Source organism: Mustela erminea, chromosome 13 (assembly GCF_009829155.1).
Source record: "Mustela erminea isolate mMusErm1 chromosome 13, mMusErm1.Pri, whole genome shotgun sequence".
Classification (NCBI taxonomy): Eukaryota; Metazoa; Chordata; class Mammalia; order Carnivora; family Mustelidae; genus Mustela; species Mustela erminea.
Window position 1 is genome coordinate 74,009,896 of NC_045626.1, and position 16,722 is coordinate 74,026,617.

At 46.8% G+C, this 16,722-nt stretch overlaps 1 protein-coding gene across 7 annotated transcripts in view; it reads right to left on the reverse strand.

Moving 5' to 3' along the window:
• The window catches only part of SGSM1 (small G protein signaling modulator 1), an 89,523-nt gene that overhangs the window by 13,146 nt on the left and 59,655 nt on the right, over positions 1 to 16,722 (reverse strand). For 3 of the 7 annotated variants that reach the window (XM_032310001.1, XM_032310002.1, XM_032310003.1), the window contains 7 exons: positions 16,499 to 16,644; positions 12,805 to 12,933; positions 8,717 to 8,899; positions 7,108 to 7,176; positions 5,170 to 5,760; positions 2,845 to 2,969; positions 861 to 943 (listed from right to left, as the gene is read on the reverse strand). In XM_032310001.1, the coding sequence (XP_032165892.1) occupies positions 861 to 943; positions 2,845 to 2,969; positions 5,170 to 5,760; positions 7,108 to 7,176; positions 8,717 to 8,899; positions 12,805 to 12,933; positions 16,499 to 16,644 (1,326 nt within the window). Of the gene's footprint in view, positions 1 to 860; positions 944 to 2,844; positions 2,970 to 3,069; positions 3,189 to 4,013; positions 4,886 to 5,140; positions 5,761 to 7,107; positions 7,177 to 8,716; positions 8,900 to 12,804; positions 12,934 to 16,498; positions 16,645 to 16,722 lie in introns of those variants that run through there. The other 4 variants (XM_032310004.1, XM_032310005.1, XM_032310007.1 and 1 more) reach the window with 3 other exon arrangements.

Below are 16,722 nucleotides of genomic sequence, written 5' to 3' on the forward strand. Positions count from 1 at the left end.
AAAAGTGGACATCCTTGTCTTTTTCCTGATTGTAGGAGAAAAGCATGCAGTCTTTCACCATTGATATGAATTAGCTGTAGGTTTTTCTTACATGCCTTTTATCACGTTTAGGAAGTTTCCTTCTATTCCTAGTTTGTTGAGTATTTTTAACATGAGATAGTGTGAGATTTGGCCAAATGCCACTTTGTCGTCAATGAAGACAACTGTGTCATTTTTGTCCTTTATTCTATTAAGACAGTGAATTGCACTGATTGATTTTCGTTCATTAAACCAGTCTGCATATGATGAGAGTTATGTGTCTCTTGGTCACGGTATATATAGTCCTGTTATATTATGCTGGATTCAGTTTGTAAGTGTTTTGCGGAGGATTTTTATCTTTATAGTCATAAAGGACATCAGTCTGTAGTTTTCTTTTCTTGTGATGTCTTTGTCTGGTATTGGTATCAAGGTACTGATGGGTCCTCATATAAGGAATGGTCTTACAGAATGAGTTGGGAAGCATTCCCTCCTATTCTATCTTTTGGAAGAGTTTGTGAAAGATTGCTATTATTTCTTTTTTAAGTGTTCGGTAGATTCACCGTGAAGACACCTGGGCCTGGGTTTGTCTTTGTCCGCATTCACATTTGTACAATCAGTCGCTAGGAAAGGCCTGGCTGGGTGTTGGGCACCTGGCAGTAAGTGTTGGCTAATATGGAACAAGACTTTTTATTTCACTGGGACCTTGGTGTGTTCACCAACAGGTCCTCTGAGCACCTGCACCGACCCATTCCATGGAGTCACAAAATGAGGTTACCCTCCCCTCCCCTGCAGTAGGAAGAAAATTTGCACCCCTGGACATGGAGTGGGGAGGACATACTCACCGTCATCTAGGATGACCAGCAGTGGAGCCAGGAGATCACACATGCCCTGGACATAGCCGGTCTCAATGTGCTGCCAGATGTAGCTACAAGAGAGAGACCAGGGGCCCAAGGATGGCATTTGTGACCCGTCTCTCCAACCCACTAGTCCTCTCCCTCCTCCCTGGCATGGTCCCCCATCTCTCACCTGGACCACTCACTCATTGAGGTCCCACCTGCATCCCCTGCCCCCATCTGACACTCTTCAAACATCTTATTCTCAGCCACCACAATGGCCTTCCTAAATCTCAACTCAAAACCCCACATGCTCACAGGTTCCCCGCTGTGACAAGACGATAAGTAAAATCCATCACTGGGGGTACAAGGCATTCAGCGTCATCCCCCAATCCATCTTTGTGTCCCCGCCATGACCTCCTGGTACTTCCTCCTCTCTGGCACACATTCACGCCCCTGTGCTTTGCCCTAGCTGTTCCGTACTTGGGGTTCCCATCTGCCCCTTAATAATAAGAACTAATATTTACTGAGCATTTACTGTATACTCAGCCACATACACATGCGTGTGATAACCATGAAGTTATCAAAATAATTGTATGAGAAAGGTATTACCATATCCCATTTTACAGATGAGGAGACTGAGGCCCAGAGACATCAGTAACATGCATAGAATCATACACCTGCTAATAAATGGCAGAGGCAGGATTTGAACCCAGGAAGCCTCACCTCAAAGCCAAGTGGTTTCTTGAGTTTCTCCTAATTTTGCCAAAGGCCATCTTGAATGTCACCTCCTGTGAAGCCTTCCATGTTTTCTCCCAAGGCCATACCCCAGAAAAAGCTGGTCTATCCTTTCTTCCCCAGTACCTCTTCATTTTACTGTATTAAAGTTCCTTATATTTGTATCTCCTCAACTCAGTTTTGAGAGAGAATGATTGCTCAGGAGAGTGCAAAATTGAATAGTTAAGAGATAGTACTTATTAATAAAAATGTGTTAGAACAAGGGTTGGCAACCCTTTCCTGAGAGATCCAGATAATAATTATTTTCTGCTTTGCATGCCGTATGTGCTCTGTCTGAACTACTCAATTCTGCAGAAGCAGTCACAGATACTACATGAACAAATGGGCATGGCTGAGTTCTAATTTATTTACAAAATGGGGGTGGGCTGGATTTGGCCTGTGGGTTATACTACTAGTTTGTGAGCTCCTGAGTTAGAGTAGCATGGAGAGATGGCCAGGATGCATTCTCACATGTATAAAGCAAGTTGTAGAAAACCCAGTATTAATCCCATATGGGTAAAATATAAAAAAGTTAAAACACATACACATGCGTGTGATATTACATTATATATATGATCTATTGTGTTATTTTACACATATAATACACAGATGGCTCGTGAGGATGTTTACTCAATTGTTAGCAGAGTTCTTCTAGCGGAGGGGGCGTTACGACTGGAGAGAGAAGCAGTTTCTCTTCAGACCTCATGAACTTCTGGATTTGCTGATTAATAGATGTTTTTAATAAGCCTGAGTTACTTCCATATTTTAAGAAATAAGATACTCAGTATGTAGTGAAAAGTAGTAAGAAGCTCCAGGTCTTGGCTTAAGGAAATAAAGGACAAGATTCTAGAACCTAAGAGAAAGGGGTATGAGCTCCTGTTCAGCCAACTGACCCCACTGGGCGACTCGAGCAGTATGGTAGCCATCCACTTTTGTTTCCTTCCCTGCAGATGGGGTAGCGTTGACTCTACAGCCTTGCTATGTGGGTGAGGCATAACAGCCTTAGTATGGGGCTCAGGGGAGTGCCTGGTATACAGTAAGTGCTTAATAAATGCTCAGTTGTTATCATCGCTCTGGTTGTTACCTTACTGTCAATGTGGCCTGGCATAAACAGGTGGGAAAGGAGACAGCGGCAGAGGCTGCCATCCGGCTGGGTTCCCTGGGCCCCGTGTCTGCCACCCCTGGCCGCGCCCACAGACCTCCTCCCCTCAGCCACCTGCACATGATGTTCCGCAGCTTCTCCAGATTGGCAGGTGTGAAGTACCAGTAGTTGCGGTCACACCTCTGCACATCCTTCTCGATGCGGTGCAAGTTCACCGTGTACAGATCCAGGAGCTCCGGCTGCAGGCCCCGGGGGAGGGGAAGGAAAGGACGGTTACACCTCCACTCCTCCCAGAGGTCGGATGCCAGAGGTTCTCCCTCTGCCCTCCTCACCCTCTCCTGCTGCCCCTGAAAAGCATCTCCTCTCCCAGGACCCGGTGGGTGCTTCATTTTGTTTCTGTTGTTGCCTCTGAAAGCCTCTTTTTACTTCGTATGATGAGAGTTCTTTGGCTTTTCCCCCTTCAATGAAACAAGACAACTCTGGAAGGTGCACAGACTAACTACCCATTGAATGGATGAGGGTCGTACTAGCTGGAGGCGCCCCCCTCCCCGCCAGTACCCGACAGGAAGAATGGAGGAAGCGAGCAGGAGTCGGGTTCTGGCCTGAAAACTTGACCCTGCCTGAAAACAAGGTGCAATGATATGGCAAGAAAAATATGGGAACATTTCAAGGCCAAAATTTAACCCACAAAGGTAAGTAAATACCAAATCTGGCTCTTGTCTTGAAGGAAGCTTCCAAATGGGCAAACAGAAGCTTGGGTTGAATGGTTTTGGGGTCCTTGTACCCTAAGGCAAGGAATCGAACAAGAGACTCTCCTGCATTTAAGGTGGGACCCCCAAGGACCCGGATCCCCAGTAAGGGAATCCTGGAAGAAAAACTAACATTTGGGGTCTCAAGGACAGCGGCCTGCCTTGAATAGAGGGCTCAAGTGAAGCATAAAGTATATCCCCCTGGATAATTAAGAGTTTCAGATCAGGTTTATAATGCACACAGGTGTGTAACCCGAAAGCAAAAGTAAGCTCCCTGTGAAGATGGAGAAAAAAATCCCAGATGACAGCTGTGCATCAGAAGCCGTGGACCAGGGAAGGCCACTGGAGAGACTTCTCAAGACATAAACACGAACAGAAAACATCACGTGTCTGAATGTTCCAAGAGAGATTTAGACCACTGGCAGAGTTTGTAGGCTGGGGTTGGGGGTGGGGGTGGGGGTGGGGGGTGAACCATGATTTATATGCGGCAAATGTAGGAAAGGAAAACAGAGACAAGGAAATGAAAATGCATCTGGGGGAACAAAACTTCTTTTTGTGGGAAAGAAAAAAATAAATACAGCTTCTTACCTGGTATATACATTATTATGTTTTCTAGTGTGAACCATAAACAGTCATTTAACTAAAATTATTATAACTGCAGTGGATGGATGGAGCTGGGAAGGTGCCCCTGGTGGGGTGGGGGTGTGGGTGTGGACTGTCTGGAATTGAAGAAAAAGGGAAAAAAAAGATCAAGAAGTAGCAGTACAAGGATGTTATTGGCAGACGTGGGGGTAAAGGTCAGATAATTTGGGCACAGTAAGTCATTGTGATTGCCTCTGGGTAGAGCTCCATGGTGGTGGGTGGGGGGCACTTCTGGTTTCCTTATTCGGCCTTGTCTGTTTGACTCTGTCAACTATGGGCATGCATATCTTAGATAGAAATAACAAAGTCTTTAAAGGGAATGGAAACACCACGCCTGGCTCAGGAAACCTCCTGTTCAGTTGACATCCTTTGGCTTGGATTTTCTGGCAAGAAAGCAAACTTGAGTATTTAAGATGCTGACTTGAGTGTATGCCAAACGGCTCATCCTTGAGGCTGCTATGGACTGAGGGCTCACTGCATGTTGGGCACGGAGGACTGGATTCACTAATTCTGAGAACAGCCCAAGAGGGAAAGTACCCAACTGATGGGGAAACTGAGGCTCAGAGAGATAAAGTGACATGTATCAGTTGGGATTGACCCTGGGACAGCTGGAACAGCACAGCCTGTGCCCTTGTCTTCGCTCCCAAAGGGGCTTCTCCAGTGCAGCCTCTGTGCTGAGGAAAATTGTAACAAACCAGAGATCGTGCTGGGAAAATGAGGATCATGGGACATGCCCACCCTCCTGTAGCTGTTAGGTAAGAAACCCAAGTGCAGGATGTGAGGGAGATCTGGCTGCGACATCTGTCACCCCATTGATCGCCAGGGTTGATTCGGCTGATCTGGCTGGCTAGGCGGGTGTCCCCTTCCTCCCTCACCGCTCCATGTGCGTCCCTCCCGAAGCTGCGCGCTCGGTCGAAGAGGACGACCTTCCCCGATAGAGGAGAGGACTGTTCTTCGGTCAAGGGTATACGAGTAGCTGCGCTCCCCTGCTAGAACCTCCAAACAAGCTCTCAAGAAACCCAAGTGCGGGAGAATCCTGGAGACTTACAGAGTAAGTGACACCACTGGAAGACACAGGTGACGCTTCGTTGTTGGCGGATGTGGCCACGGCCAGAGAAGCCAGGGCGGGAAAGAGACTTTCCATCTCAGGCTCTTCTGAGAGGTTGTCTTCGCTGTCCATCTGGCTGTGCTTCTCCACCTCACCACCCCGCCAGCGCTCCATGGTGGCCCCCTCCTTCCCGGGCAGGGCCACGTCCATGCTGCCAGTGAGGGACATGAACTCGTCCATGCTCTCGTTGGCAAGGAGGTCGCTCTCCAGACTGTCCTGCACAGCCAGCTCCTCGCGGGGGGCCTCATCTCGGGAGGTGGTGGCCTCGCTGCTCTGCCCATCATCCACGCTGCTGTCCCCAGGTCTACGCGCCAGGGGGGTGTTCCGCTGGGCGTCCATGACGCTGTCTTCTGTGCTCAGGCTGGGCTCCGAGTGCTCCGAGAGGCCCGAGGAGAAGTTGTGGGAAGAGGGATGGCCAGAGTCAGGGGAACAGGTGCCGTTTGCCAGGCTCCCATTGGGGATCTTGGGCTGTTTCTCCTCCAACCTGCCTTCTGCCTCCACCTGTTCCACTTCATCTACAGACTCAAACACCTGAAGACGAGGAACACAAGAATGGAGAGACAAGGATGTCCACTGGGACACTGCTTCCATAACAACCTAGATCTCCATCAGCAGGGGACTCATTAAAATACAGAACATGCACATGGAATAATATACAGCCAGAAAAAAGGGTAGGGGAGGGAACCAGGCATAATATGGGTTCCTGTTGTGAAAAATTAAAAAGTGGCCTATTGCATGGAAACACATGGAATAATCCAGAAATAAGGCAGCATTGAAATTGCCTGAGGAGGGAGCACCAGGGCATTCAAGTGGCAAGGAGTGTACTTTTCATCACACAAAATTATAAGTACATAGTTTTTTACGTAAAAAATAGTTAAAAACATAAGGAACCAGACTAAAAACAGCATAGTATATTCACGTGATTGGCTATTATGGATCAGTTTCCAGAAGTAGTTAGAGATGTGTGAACCACTATGGAAAAGCCTCCAGGATCCATCTCGAGGATTTATTTGTGGTTGGTTGTGTCCTGAGGTCATATCCTATCAAGGATATAAGACCACATTCCAAAGGAACATGAACTATTTTTCACTGTGTTTAGGTCACCAACATGATTTACTGTTAAAATCACATTTTTGGTTTTTAAAAATTTGATTCAATTGTTTTAAATTATGTAAAAAAAAAAAAAAAAAAAAACAAACGTACCTAACTCCAAAGTTGGAACTAGGAAACAAGGGATATTCATGGAAATGTAGTTTCTTTTCCTGTGCCCTCCTCTGATTCCTGTGGGTAATGATTCTGATTCATTTCTGGCTTATTCATCCATTGTTCTTGAAAATAGGTATATTAATATTAATATTTCCTCTTTTTATGCAAAAGGTGACATAGTAAGCATATTTGTGGGGCTTTGCATTTTTATTTAATATCCAGTGAGATGAGTTAACATTTCACTGAATAAAATGGAAAGCTGTGGACCAACACATACGATGGCATTTATGTAGAAATTTTCAAAAATTATCAAACATTGCAATATATGCTTTATGTACTATATACATATTTCTGCGTATGTACAGGCAAGCAGTGGGGGCTGACAGGACACACAGAAAATGATGCTATTTCTAGGGAGGGCGAGTGGGGATTAGGAATGGTCAAAGCCAAATTTAAGCTTTCTCTGAAACATTTTAATTTTTTACAGGGAGAAGAGATTCATATATTACTTGTGTTAACTAAAAACTCCATTTTTAATGCTAGTATAAAAAGTTAAAAATCTTAAGTGACCTGTACGTGATGGACACCCAATCCCTTTACTCCAGGTTGGAGGGAGTGAGTGGGTGACGGGAAGGGGGGGATGCGGAAGGGGCTGGGCCTCCAGAATGTCACCTGTGTGCCACTGCTGGAGTCACTCTGCAGGCGGACATGCTGGCGGCCGGAACTGCAGCTCTGGGAAGACTGACAGAAAAAGAGGCCAAGAGAACAGGGGTGAGGCTGTATCCTGGCTCTGGGGCCCTGGGGGCCCTGCTCTCAGCTCAGGCAGGGATTCCTCAAGTGTGGTCTCATTTCTATTCCTGACTTGGGAAAGTCCCCTCAGGGCCCAGACTCCTATTTGCACACTGAGAAGTGGGGGAGATCTCCCTCTGCTCCCTGGAGCCTTTGGGGACACACAGAAGGCACAAGACCCCACCTCTCACTCCTGCAACTGGAAAACCTTACCTTTCACTGCCTTGTATTTGGCACTTCTGGCTAATATTTAAGTTCAACTCCATGTGACTGGTTGGCACGAATGGCTTGATTTTTTTGTAATTCCCCTGTCGATAAGCTTTTGCCCTATGACTTCTAGTTCCTGCCTACCTGGATGCAGGGCTTGGCCCTGTGACCTACTTTGGCCAGTGGGATGTTAGCAATCTCGACAGGGCAGAGCTTTTACCAGCCCTTGTGCGTTTTCACTTTGTCTCTTTACAATTTGTGTTCACGATGAGAATGTGCCCAGCTCAGCCTGCTGGAGGATGGGACATGTGGATCACAGCCCAGTCACCCCAGACATGGGAGAAAGCCCAGCATAGATCAACAAACCTTTCGGCTGACCAGGCACTGACAGTGGGTGCAAGAGTGAGCCCAGCCAGCCCTGCTAAGAAGTGCTTGCCTGGGCCACACCCATGAGTACACATTCAGTGTCTACTGCTAGAAGTCACTGGCTTTGGGTGGTTGCTTACTATGCTAGGGAGCATGACTGCTGGCAACTGATGAGTGTACATCACTGGGGAAGAGAATTAACTTTCTTCTCAGCGCCTTCTTTGGGCTGCTGAACTGGAGGTTCTATAAGAGCGGAGTGTTCTGGGGGTGCCTGAGTGGCTCAGTGGGTTAAAGCCTCTGCCTTGGGCTCAGGTCATGATCCCAGGGTCCTGGGATCAAGCCCCGCATCGGGCTCTCTGCTCAGCAGGGAGCCTGCTTCCTCCCCTCTCTCTCTGCCTGCCTCTCTGCCTACTTGTAATCTCTGTCTGTCAAATAAAATAAATAAAATCTTAAAAAAAAAAAAGAGCGGAGAGTTCTGACTTGGCTTCTGGAGTGTTTCTGACGTTTCAGGACATTCCCAACTGTCTCTGGCATGCGGAAGGTACTCAGCGAGCATTTTCTGAATACATGAAAGTCTAGCATGTGCTGATTACATGCAAGTGCTAGGAGCTTCGCAGGCACTATCTCAGATGAACTGCACACAAACCTCCCCTATGTAAATGGTTGTTCCCATTCTATAGATGTGGAAACTGAGGCCCAGAAGTGAAGGTGGTTGCTTGAGATCTCCCCTGCCCCCCAAAATGGTGAGGCTGGATTCAAACATGGGTCTGTCCAACTCCACGGTCACCTCCCACCCAAACGCTAGGAGTGACAGTTCCAGACACCCAGCTGTCACCATTCCTACAATAGCTAAACAGAGCAGATCCCGGCCTTTACTGCCCCTCTGACCCTGTGCTCCCAGATGGGTGCCGCCCATCACCTCGTTGCTGATGGTGGAGTCCCGGTGCATCATCTGGTGCAGGTGGCTGTCCAGGCTGGCCCCCGATGAGCACTTAGCCAAGGCAGCTGCGTGGGACTCCCGCTCCCTCTGCCTCACGATCGCCTCGCAGCCCAGCCATTCGGCCATGGTCTGTGCATAGCACGCGTGAATCTGCTCATCCACCTGCCAGGGCAGAGGCAAGGTCACCCCTGGGGAGAGCCAGCCCAAGCCAGAAGAGGATGCTAGCCCTGACCTGGGACCCTGAGCCCCAGAGACAGGCAGCCATCATTCATGAACAGCCAGCAGATGTTAACAGAACACCTACTATATGCAGGACACTGGGTAGGCCCTGGGGGTACACAAATGTACACGAGGCCACTTCTTTCTTTCAATATTTCCTTCCTCCCTCTTTTCTCCATTCATTCATTCATTCACACATTCAATTATCTGTGGAACCTCTACTCTGCCAGGCAGCATACTAAGCCAAGGCGGGTACTGAAGTGAGAGGACTGTTTCTTTCCCTTTCTTATTAGCTTTTCTCCTTCCTCATTCACTTGTTTGCCTATATTTCTGGAATCACCTACAATGGGTTAGGTACCACACTAGGCATAGGAGAAACAAGATGAGCAGGGTGCCCCCTCCACCCATCCATCTACTCCCTCCACACATTTATGAGGGTCTCCCCTGTGCCCAGTGCGGGGCCAGGAGCAGAGGATACAAAGATGAACAAAATCAGCCTCTCCCTTTACTCCTGCAATGGCTTAACAGAAGGGCTACAGATTTCAAGCATTTTCATTTTCCGTGTGGTGGGAGAGCAACTTGTTTTGTTAGTAAGGGTGTGGAGGGGCACGAAGGGCAGGGAGAATGTCCCCTGCTGGGCTGGGAGGGGTGGGGAATCCTTTATCTATTCAGGGCTTCCAGAGAGAAGCTCAGGGTCCACCCTGCCCAAAGTCCTGTCCTCCTGCCCACTGACCTCCAGAAGATTTGTCCTAGCAAATCTCCCCATTCCCACTGCCTTCCTAGACTAGGTTTCCATGACCCTGCACCAGGACCATCCAGGAACCTCCTTCCCAGAACCTGCTTGTCCCAGCCTGATCCCCCACACCATGCACTTACCCCTCAACAGCCTCCTCTTTGTTTCCCTCCCAGCCCCACCTCTGTCATCCCCACCTTCCTGTCCTTTATGTTCCAACCACCATGCCCACCACACACTTCCCGCCCCTCCCACACAAACCCACAGAGATACACTCCCACACCACACCATGCACGAGTCTGCCCTCGGGGTTTGCTCATGCTGGCCCCTCTTCCTAGAGAGCCTTCCTCACACCCCTTGCCTGGAAAGGGAGCAGGGAGCCTTCTGCCTGACACTGCTGCCTCCCATGGACTCTTACAACCCCTGGGTTTGCCTCCATCTGACTCTGCACATTCACTAAACTGGCAAGGACCTCATCTAACGCACCACTAGGTCTCCAGTCCCAAGCACAGGGCTTGGCACCCAAGAATACTGTTCCTGTTTGTCGGGAGCCCAGCAGGCAGGGGGTGAAGCATGGTGGGGACCTCCTGCTGTTCCTGAGGCAATTTTAGACAATTCACTGGCATGGGGTCTTATCATACGGAATCACAGTGTAGTTTCTATTTCCAGCTCCCCTTTAAGTCTTTGGATTATGGGGAAGGTCAGTCTGGTGCCACAGTGTCTTGAACACCTCCTTTAACACTTTATAATCCCCATTTCTGACAATGAGAGAGCAGGCCTTACGCAAGCTATGGCATCTATGTGGGACTGATTTATGCCCTTTTGTCAGATCCTATTTATTTTTTTGGTTTCCGTCTATTATGCCAAGTCATGTCAGTTTTCCATTGATGGCAGGGATATCAAGTATCTTTTTCAATAAGCTATACACACAGTGAGTCAATTTACTGACAAATACACAATAGCATAGCGGGTACATGGGTATGAAATGTCAAATACCACCAGATTTTAAGAACTTAGTCTGAATAAAAGAAGGGAGAATCTCTCAATAATGTTAATATTGATTACATGCTGAAATGGTAATGTACTGGGTATGTTGGGTTAAATAAGAATTTAGTATTAAAATTAGTATCACCTTGATGAAATGACGTAGACCTATGCATACACATGCACACACACATGCACCTGCACACATGTGAACACACAAACTAATGCAGAAGCTGGTGAAATCCTAGTGAGGTCTGCAGTCAAGTGAGTCCTATTGTACCAATGCTAATGCCCTGGCTTTGGTAACGGGCTACTGTTCTACATGATGTTTCCATTGGGGAAAGCCGAGTGAGGGGTATGGCAGGACCTCTTTGTTACAGTTTTTATAATTCCTCGTGAACTTATCATTTAAAAAAATATTTATGGGCATCTGTTTCTTTCTACTTTTCAAAATGGGACTACTACTAACACATTCACTGGACAGTTAAGATGAACACAGGTGCCCCAGGTTGTATCAGCTGAAGATGGCTCACTGCAGGGTGGTATTAGATCAATGGAACAGAATGGGGAAGCCACACTAATGTGCCCAACTGATGGCTGACAGGGGTGCAAAAGCAGTTCAACGAAGGAAGGATGGCCTTTCTGTCGAATGGTGCTGGAGCCACTGGACATCACAGGCCGAAAAATGAACCTTGACCAAAACCACCCACTATATACAAAAATGAGCTAAAAATGGACCTCAGGCCTAAATGTAACACGTGCAACTACAAAACTTTGAGAAAAGAAACATAGGAGAAAATCTTCGGGATTTAGGGCAAACTAAGCAAAACGTTCTTAGACTTGACACCAAAAGCACAGTATATATGAGGAAAAATTGATAAGCTGCATCTCATCAAAAATTTAGAAATCTGTTCTGCACAAGATCCCATGAAGAGGGTGAAAAGATAAGACACAGACTGGGAGAAAATATCTGCAAACCATTTATCCAACAAAGAAAAAATATCTAAAGCATATAAAGAACTTTCAAATGCAACAGTAGAAACCCAAACAATTCAGCTAGAAAACTAGAAAACGGACAAACGATGAGAGCAGACACTTCACCAAAGATACACAGGTGGCAAAGAAGTGTGTGCAAACATGTTCAGCATCACTGGCCATTTGAGAAATGCAAATTAAAACCACAATGAAACATCATTTACACCTGTCTAGGTGGCTAACATAAAAAAATAGCAACAAGACCAAAACTCCAGGTGGGATGCAGGTGTGGCTCACTGGGATATTGCTGGTGGGACTAGAAAATGGTTCAGCAGCTACAAAAGCTTGACAGTTTCTTCTGAAATGAAGCATGTGTACCATGTGTCCCAGCAATTGTACACTTGAGCATTTGATGATGACTAATGCTCCCACGAAAATACAAATGTTCACTGCAGCTTTCTCGGCAATAGCCCAAACTGGGAAAACAACTCACCTATCCACCAACAGGTGGGTAGTCACACTGTGATGCACCCAGGCCGTGAATACCATAGAACTCTTGGCCATAGAAAGGAGAGACTGCCAGAGGATTATGCTGAGTGAAAACGTCAATCCCAAAAACTTATATACTACGTGATCCCATTTATACAATATTGTCGAAATGACAAAATTACAGGAAGAAAGAACTGAGCGGTGGTTGCCAGGTGTTAGGCTGGGAGGTGTGGCTTAAAAAAGGGGAACATGAGGACCCTGTTGGCACCAGAATTGTTCAGTATGCTGACTGTGGTGGTGATGACACACACACACACACACAAACACACACACACAGACACACACGTCAATGCCCTGATTGTGAAATTGTATTACAGTTTTGTAAGATGCCACCATTGAGGGAAATTGGATAAAGGATACACGAAATCCTTCTGCCTTATTTCTTGTAACTATCTGAATCTATAATTATCTCCCAAATAAAATTTTAAACAATGGTATCTGTAGCTTGCATTGCTTTTTTAGGGAACAGCCATCCCCTGGAGCTTCCTGGCTCCCCCATGTTCCCCTGCCCCATCTTGGTCCAGTATGAAATTAGAGCACCACCAGCCCCATGGCCCCTGGCTCCTTTAGTTGCCAAAGATCCCGCTGCCCATCAAAGGTCACCAACCTCCTTCCGTTCTGCTTCTGTCATCCCAAACTGGTAGTGGCCCAGGAGGAAGGGCCACACAGCCTTGCGGATCTCTGGCTGGATGCCCCCATAGTAGATAAGGCGTAGCAGCTCCTGTTCCTCGTAACTCTGTGGTAGGTGGGAAGAAGGAAAGGGTTTGGTCAACAGAAAACCGGAAGGAGGGCTCTGTGAGCGGGCAGTCCCACTTCTCAGATCTGGCCTTTAGAGATCATGGTGTGTGAATAAGCAAAGCTGTTTGTACCAGGATATCCACCCTGGCGTCATATGAGAAAAGCCCCAACTGCCCACTGATAGGGAAACAATGTATCCCCTACGTGGGTATAGGTAGGGATGGCGATGCATCCATGAGAACTGACATAAAAAGATGTTCAAAGTATATTGTCAACTGGAAAATAAACAACCCACCAAGATGCAGAACATATCTAGCGTGAACCCATTTTTTTTTTTTTTTTACAAAAAACCCCAAAAGGCCAGTATAGAATTAATTAGCATTTCTACTTAATTTTTAGTCAATTTTGTGCATTGTGCTGATGTGGCAACATTATCTCAAAGTTTTTAATCTTGACTCAGCACAAAGAAAATTGTTTAAAAGTAAATCGATCCAAAATGAACATTTCCAGCTGGTTCTTCATGCACTAATAATTTCTGTGCACACTAGGATGACTTTAACAACTGTCTGCTGTATTGTCCAATAGATTTGCCCTCTTTTTAAGAACTCATTTTCAGGCAAAGGCTTTGCGGTTATAATTAGTCAGGCTGGGGGACTAGCAGGTCCTATTTGTTCATGTTTGTGTGTTTGTGTGTGTGTGTGCATATGGAAAATACCAATGACTACTAGAAAGCTACTCTGAAGGGTAGTAGGGTTGTTTCCTCCTACGTCTTCACATCCCAAAATTATAAGCATATTTCACATTTTTAAAAGTAAACTCAGTGCTGAACGTGGGGCTCAAACTCACAACGCTGAGATCAAGAGTCACCTGCTCTACTGAGCCAGCCAGGTGTCCCACTGATTTCCCAACTTAATGATCATCTTAGATGTACCCAACCATAATGGCAAAACCAGCCATTCTTTTGCTTTGTTGGAAATTTTAATTTGTATTCTGCAGAAAGCCTTGTCAATGCTAGTTAAAAATCAAAGAACCATTTGTGGCTGAGGCTATAAACTCTTCATCAAAAATCCACCTGTGTGGGTCCTGGAACCTATAGCTGGACTCCATTTCCCAGCCTCCCTTGCAGGCAGGGGTGGCCATGTGACTAGATGCTGGCCAATGGGATGTGACAGGATGTCATGTAAGTCATTTGCAGGCCAGAGCTTTGAAGCAGCAGGTGTATTCCCTTCAGATTCTGCATTTCCCCTCTGCTGCCTGGAGGCAGATGACCATGAGGCCCTGGAGGATGGTGGCGCCATGAGACTGAGAGACCCCAAAACCTCTGGAGGGAAGACAGAGGCCCACTGGCCAGGAATGCCCACCTAGGACTCCTCCGTGAGCAAGAAATACACCCCATGATATCAAGCAACTGACAAAGTGTGGACCACTTGTTACTGCAGCTCAGTCCACCCTAATACAACAATGCAACCAAGAAGGGTAAAAATATGGCCAGTTTGTGAAAGGGTTGTGAAACTGTTAGACTAAAAAATACTCATTTTTGACTGACTTATTTTTTTCAACCAACTTGTCCTTAGACTAGTACCTCCCAAACCGGGGAGATCACTGGAAATGTTTGGGGGAATTTTAAAAAAATATAAATTCTTGGGCTCCAGTCCCAGAGATGCTAAATCAGTAGTGCTGGAGTGGAGCCCAGAAGTCTATAAATCTTTTGAATTCCTCAGGAAATGTGCACTTTCCCTGGCCGCCAGGGAGAGTGACTTTTTTGAGAAAGTAAGTTGGCATATCTATTTAAATTTTAAATGCACATCAATCAATTTAACTTCTAGGAATCTACCCCTGAAATAAAAGCACTGGTCAGAGTGATATGTGCTTATAAAGATGTCAACGGAAGCACTGTTTGGAATAATTTTTTAAAAAGAGAAAGAGTCCACATGTCTCTCATTAGGGGAAGATTTGAATTAATTACGGGCTACTCATCTGTGAGGCACTAAGGTGTTAGCATTCAGTACTTCACCTAGAGATTGGAAAGACATCTTTGATATAAAATGAAATTGCTGCTTAAAATACAGATATAATGTCACTTCATTTTGCAGAAATAAGAATTACAGATATATCTATGTAGATTTATCTATGAATGTATAAGCACAGGAAAAATATGGCAGGGTCTCAACATAACTGATACTATTCATTAACTCGGAGGAGTAGAATCAGGGCACTGCGGCAGAAAGAAGGTACATGAACAATTTTTGTCCTCTACACCTGCATTCTTCATTATTTGAGTTGTCACCGTAAGTAGGCATTCAAGTCAAACAACCCTCCTGCTTACCCAGGTTTGGGAACCAGTTTGTTTTCCCCAGAGTCCCCCAGTGTTCCCAAGTTCATGCACAGAATAGCGCTTTTCCCCAGCATGGGGAAGCCAGGCTAACCCAGGTGCTCACGGGCCTGGCCCTCCCGAGGGCCCTGGGTGAGAAGCACCCAGTGGACTGAGCCATCGTGTTCATCCTGTGGAGGTATCAGCCATCTCTTCTGAATGTCTGCTCCTGAGGGAGGTTCACTTAGCATCTGTCAAAATGGATTCTGCCTTCCACACCGGCCATGGGATGCACTTTTCCAGCAAAGGTCCCTAGGGCCCTAAACATTCCAGGGGCTTGTTCCTTATGCTTGCCTACCCCCCAGCCACCCCCAGTTTCTTGAGAGGGACAAGATAAGCGCATTGGCCTACCCAAGGTTCTAGGAAGTGCAGCAGGATACAGAAAAGTTGACCCATCTTGTTTCCCAAACACTTTGACCCTGACACTTTTTTCAAATGTAAACACCTTCCTTGTGGGGACATTTGCTTTCTAAGAAGTCTTAGAAATCTGTCTCCAGGTGGAGTATATAATGGGAGGATTGTCAGGCCCTGAGGCAGAGATGGAAGAGTTCTGCAAGGTGGTGGGGTTTCCTGGGCCCACCTCCCTCCTCTGACTTAGCTACCATTGTCCTTCTAAGTAGTTCAACTGCACTGTAGGTCCCTTCCTGCTGAGAACTCACAGTCCCTCCTGCAACACTGAGCATACAGTTGGTGCTTAATAAATGCTTGAGGAAGAATTCATTCTTACTCCTAGACAAGCAAGCATACTTTCCATCCTCCTTGATTCTCACCCATCTGGGCAGAAGGGGGCTGTGGGTCTTGGAACTCTCAAGAAGGGAGGGACCTTCAGTCTGGGTATGCAGAACCCAAAGGTATCCTTTTTTTCTTTTCTTTCTTTTTTTTTTAAAGATTTTATTTATCTATTTGACAGACAGAGGTCACAAGTAGGCAGAGAGGCAGGCAGAGAGAGGGGAGGAAACAGGCCCCCTGCTGAGCAGAAAGCCCGATGCAGGACTCTATCCCAGGACTCCGAGATCATGACCTGAGCTGAAGGCAGAGGCTTTAACCCACCGAGCCATCCAGGCACCCCAAGAACCCAAAGGTATCCTAACAGCCTTCAGTCCCCATAACCAGGTGGGTGTCCTGCTCAGATGACCAAATGGTCCCCCCACTGGCTATGCTCCACCGTAGGCCAAGCCAGGCCAAGCCTTACCGTGCTGTCCTGAAGGTACTGCTCCCAGATCCTGGCCGTCAGCCCACACCCAGCATCGCAGGGTGAATCCGGAGACACAATCATGTGATTGACCAGGGCTGACAGGTGGGTCCTCACAGTGGACAGGTGTCTGCAGTAGGCAAGCCCTAGCAAGGGAGGGAGGGAGAGTGCCATCATCCACCATCCAACCCACCTTGCCTTACCTCATGGATCTCAAAGCACTA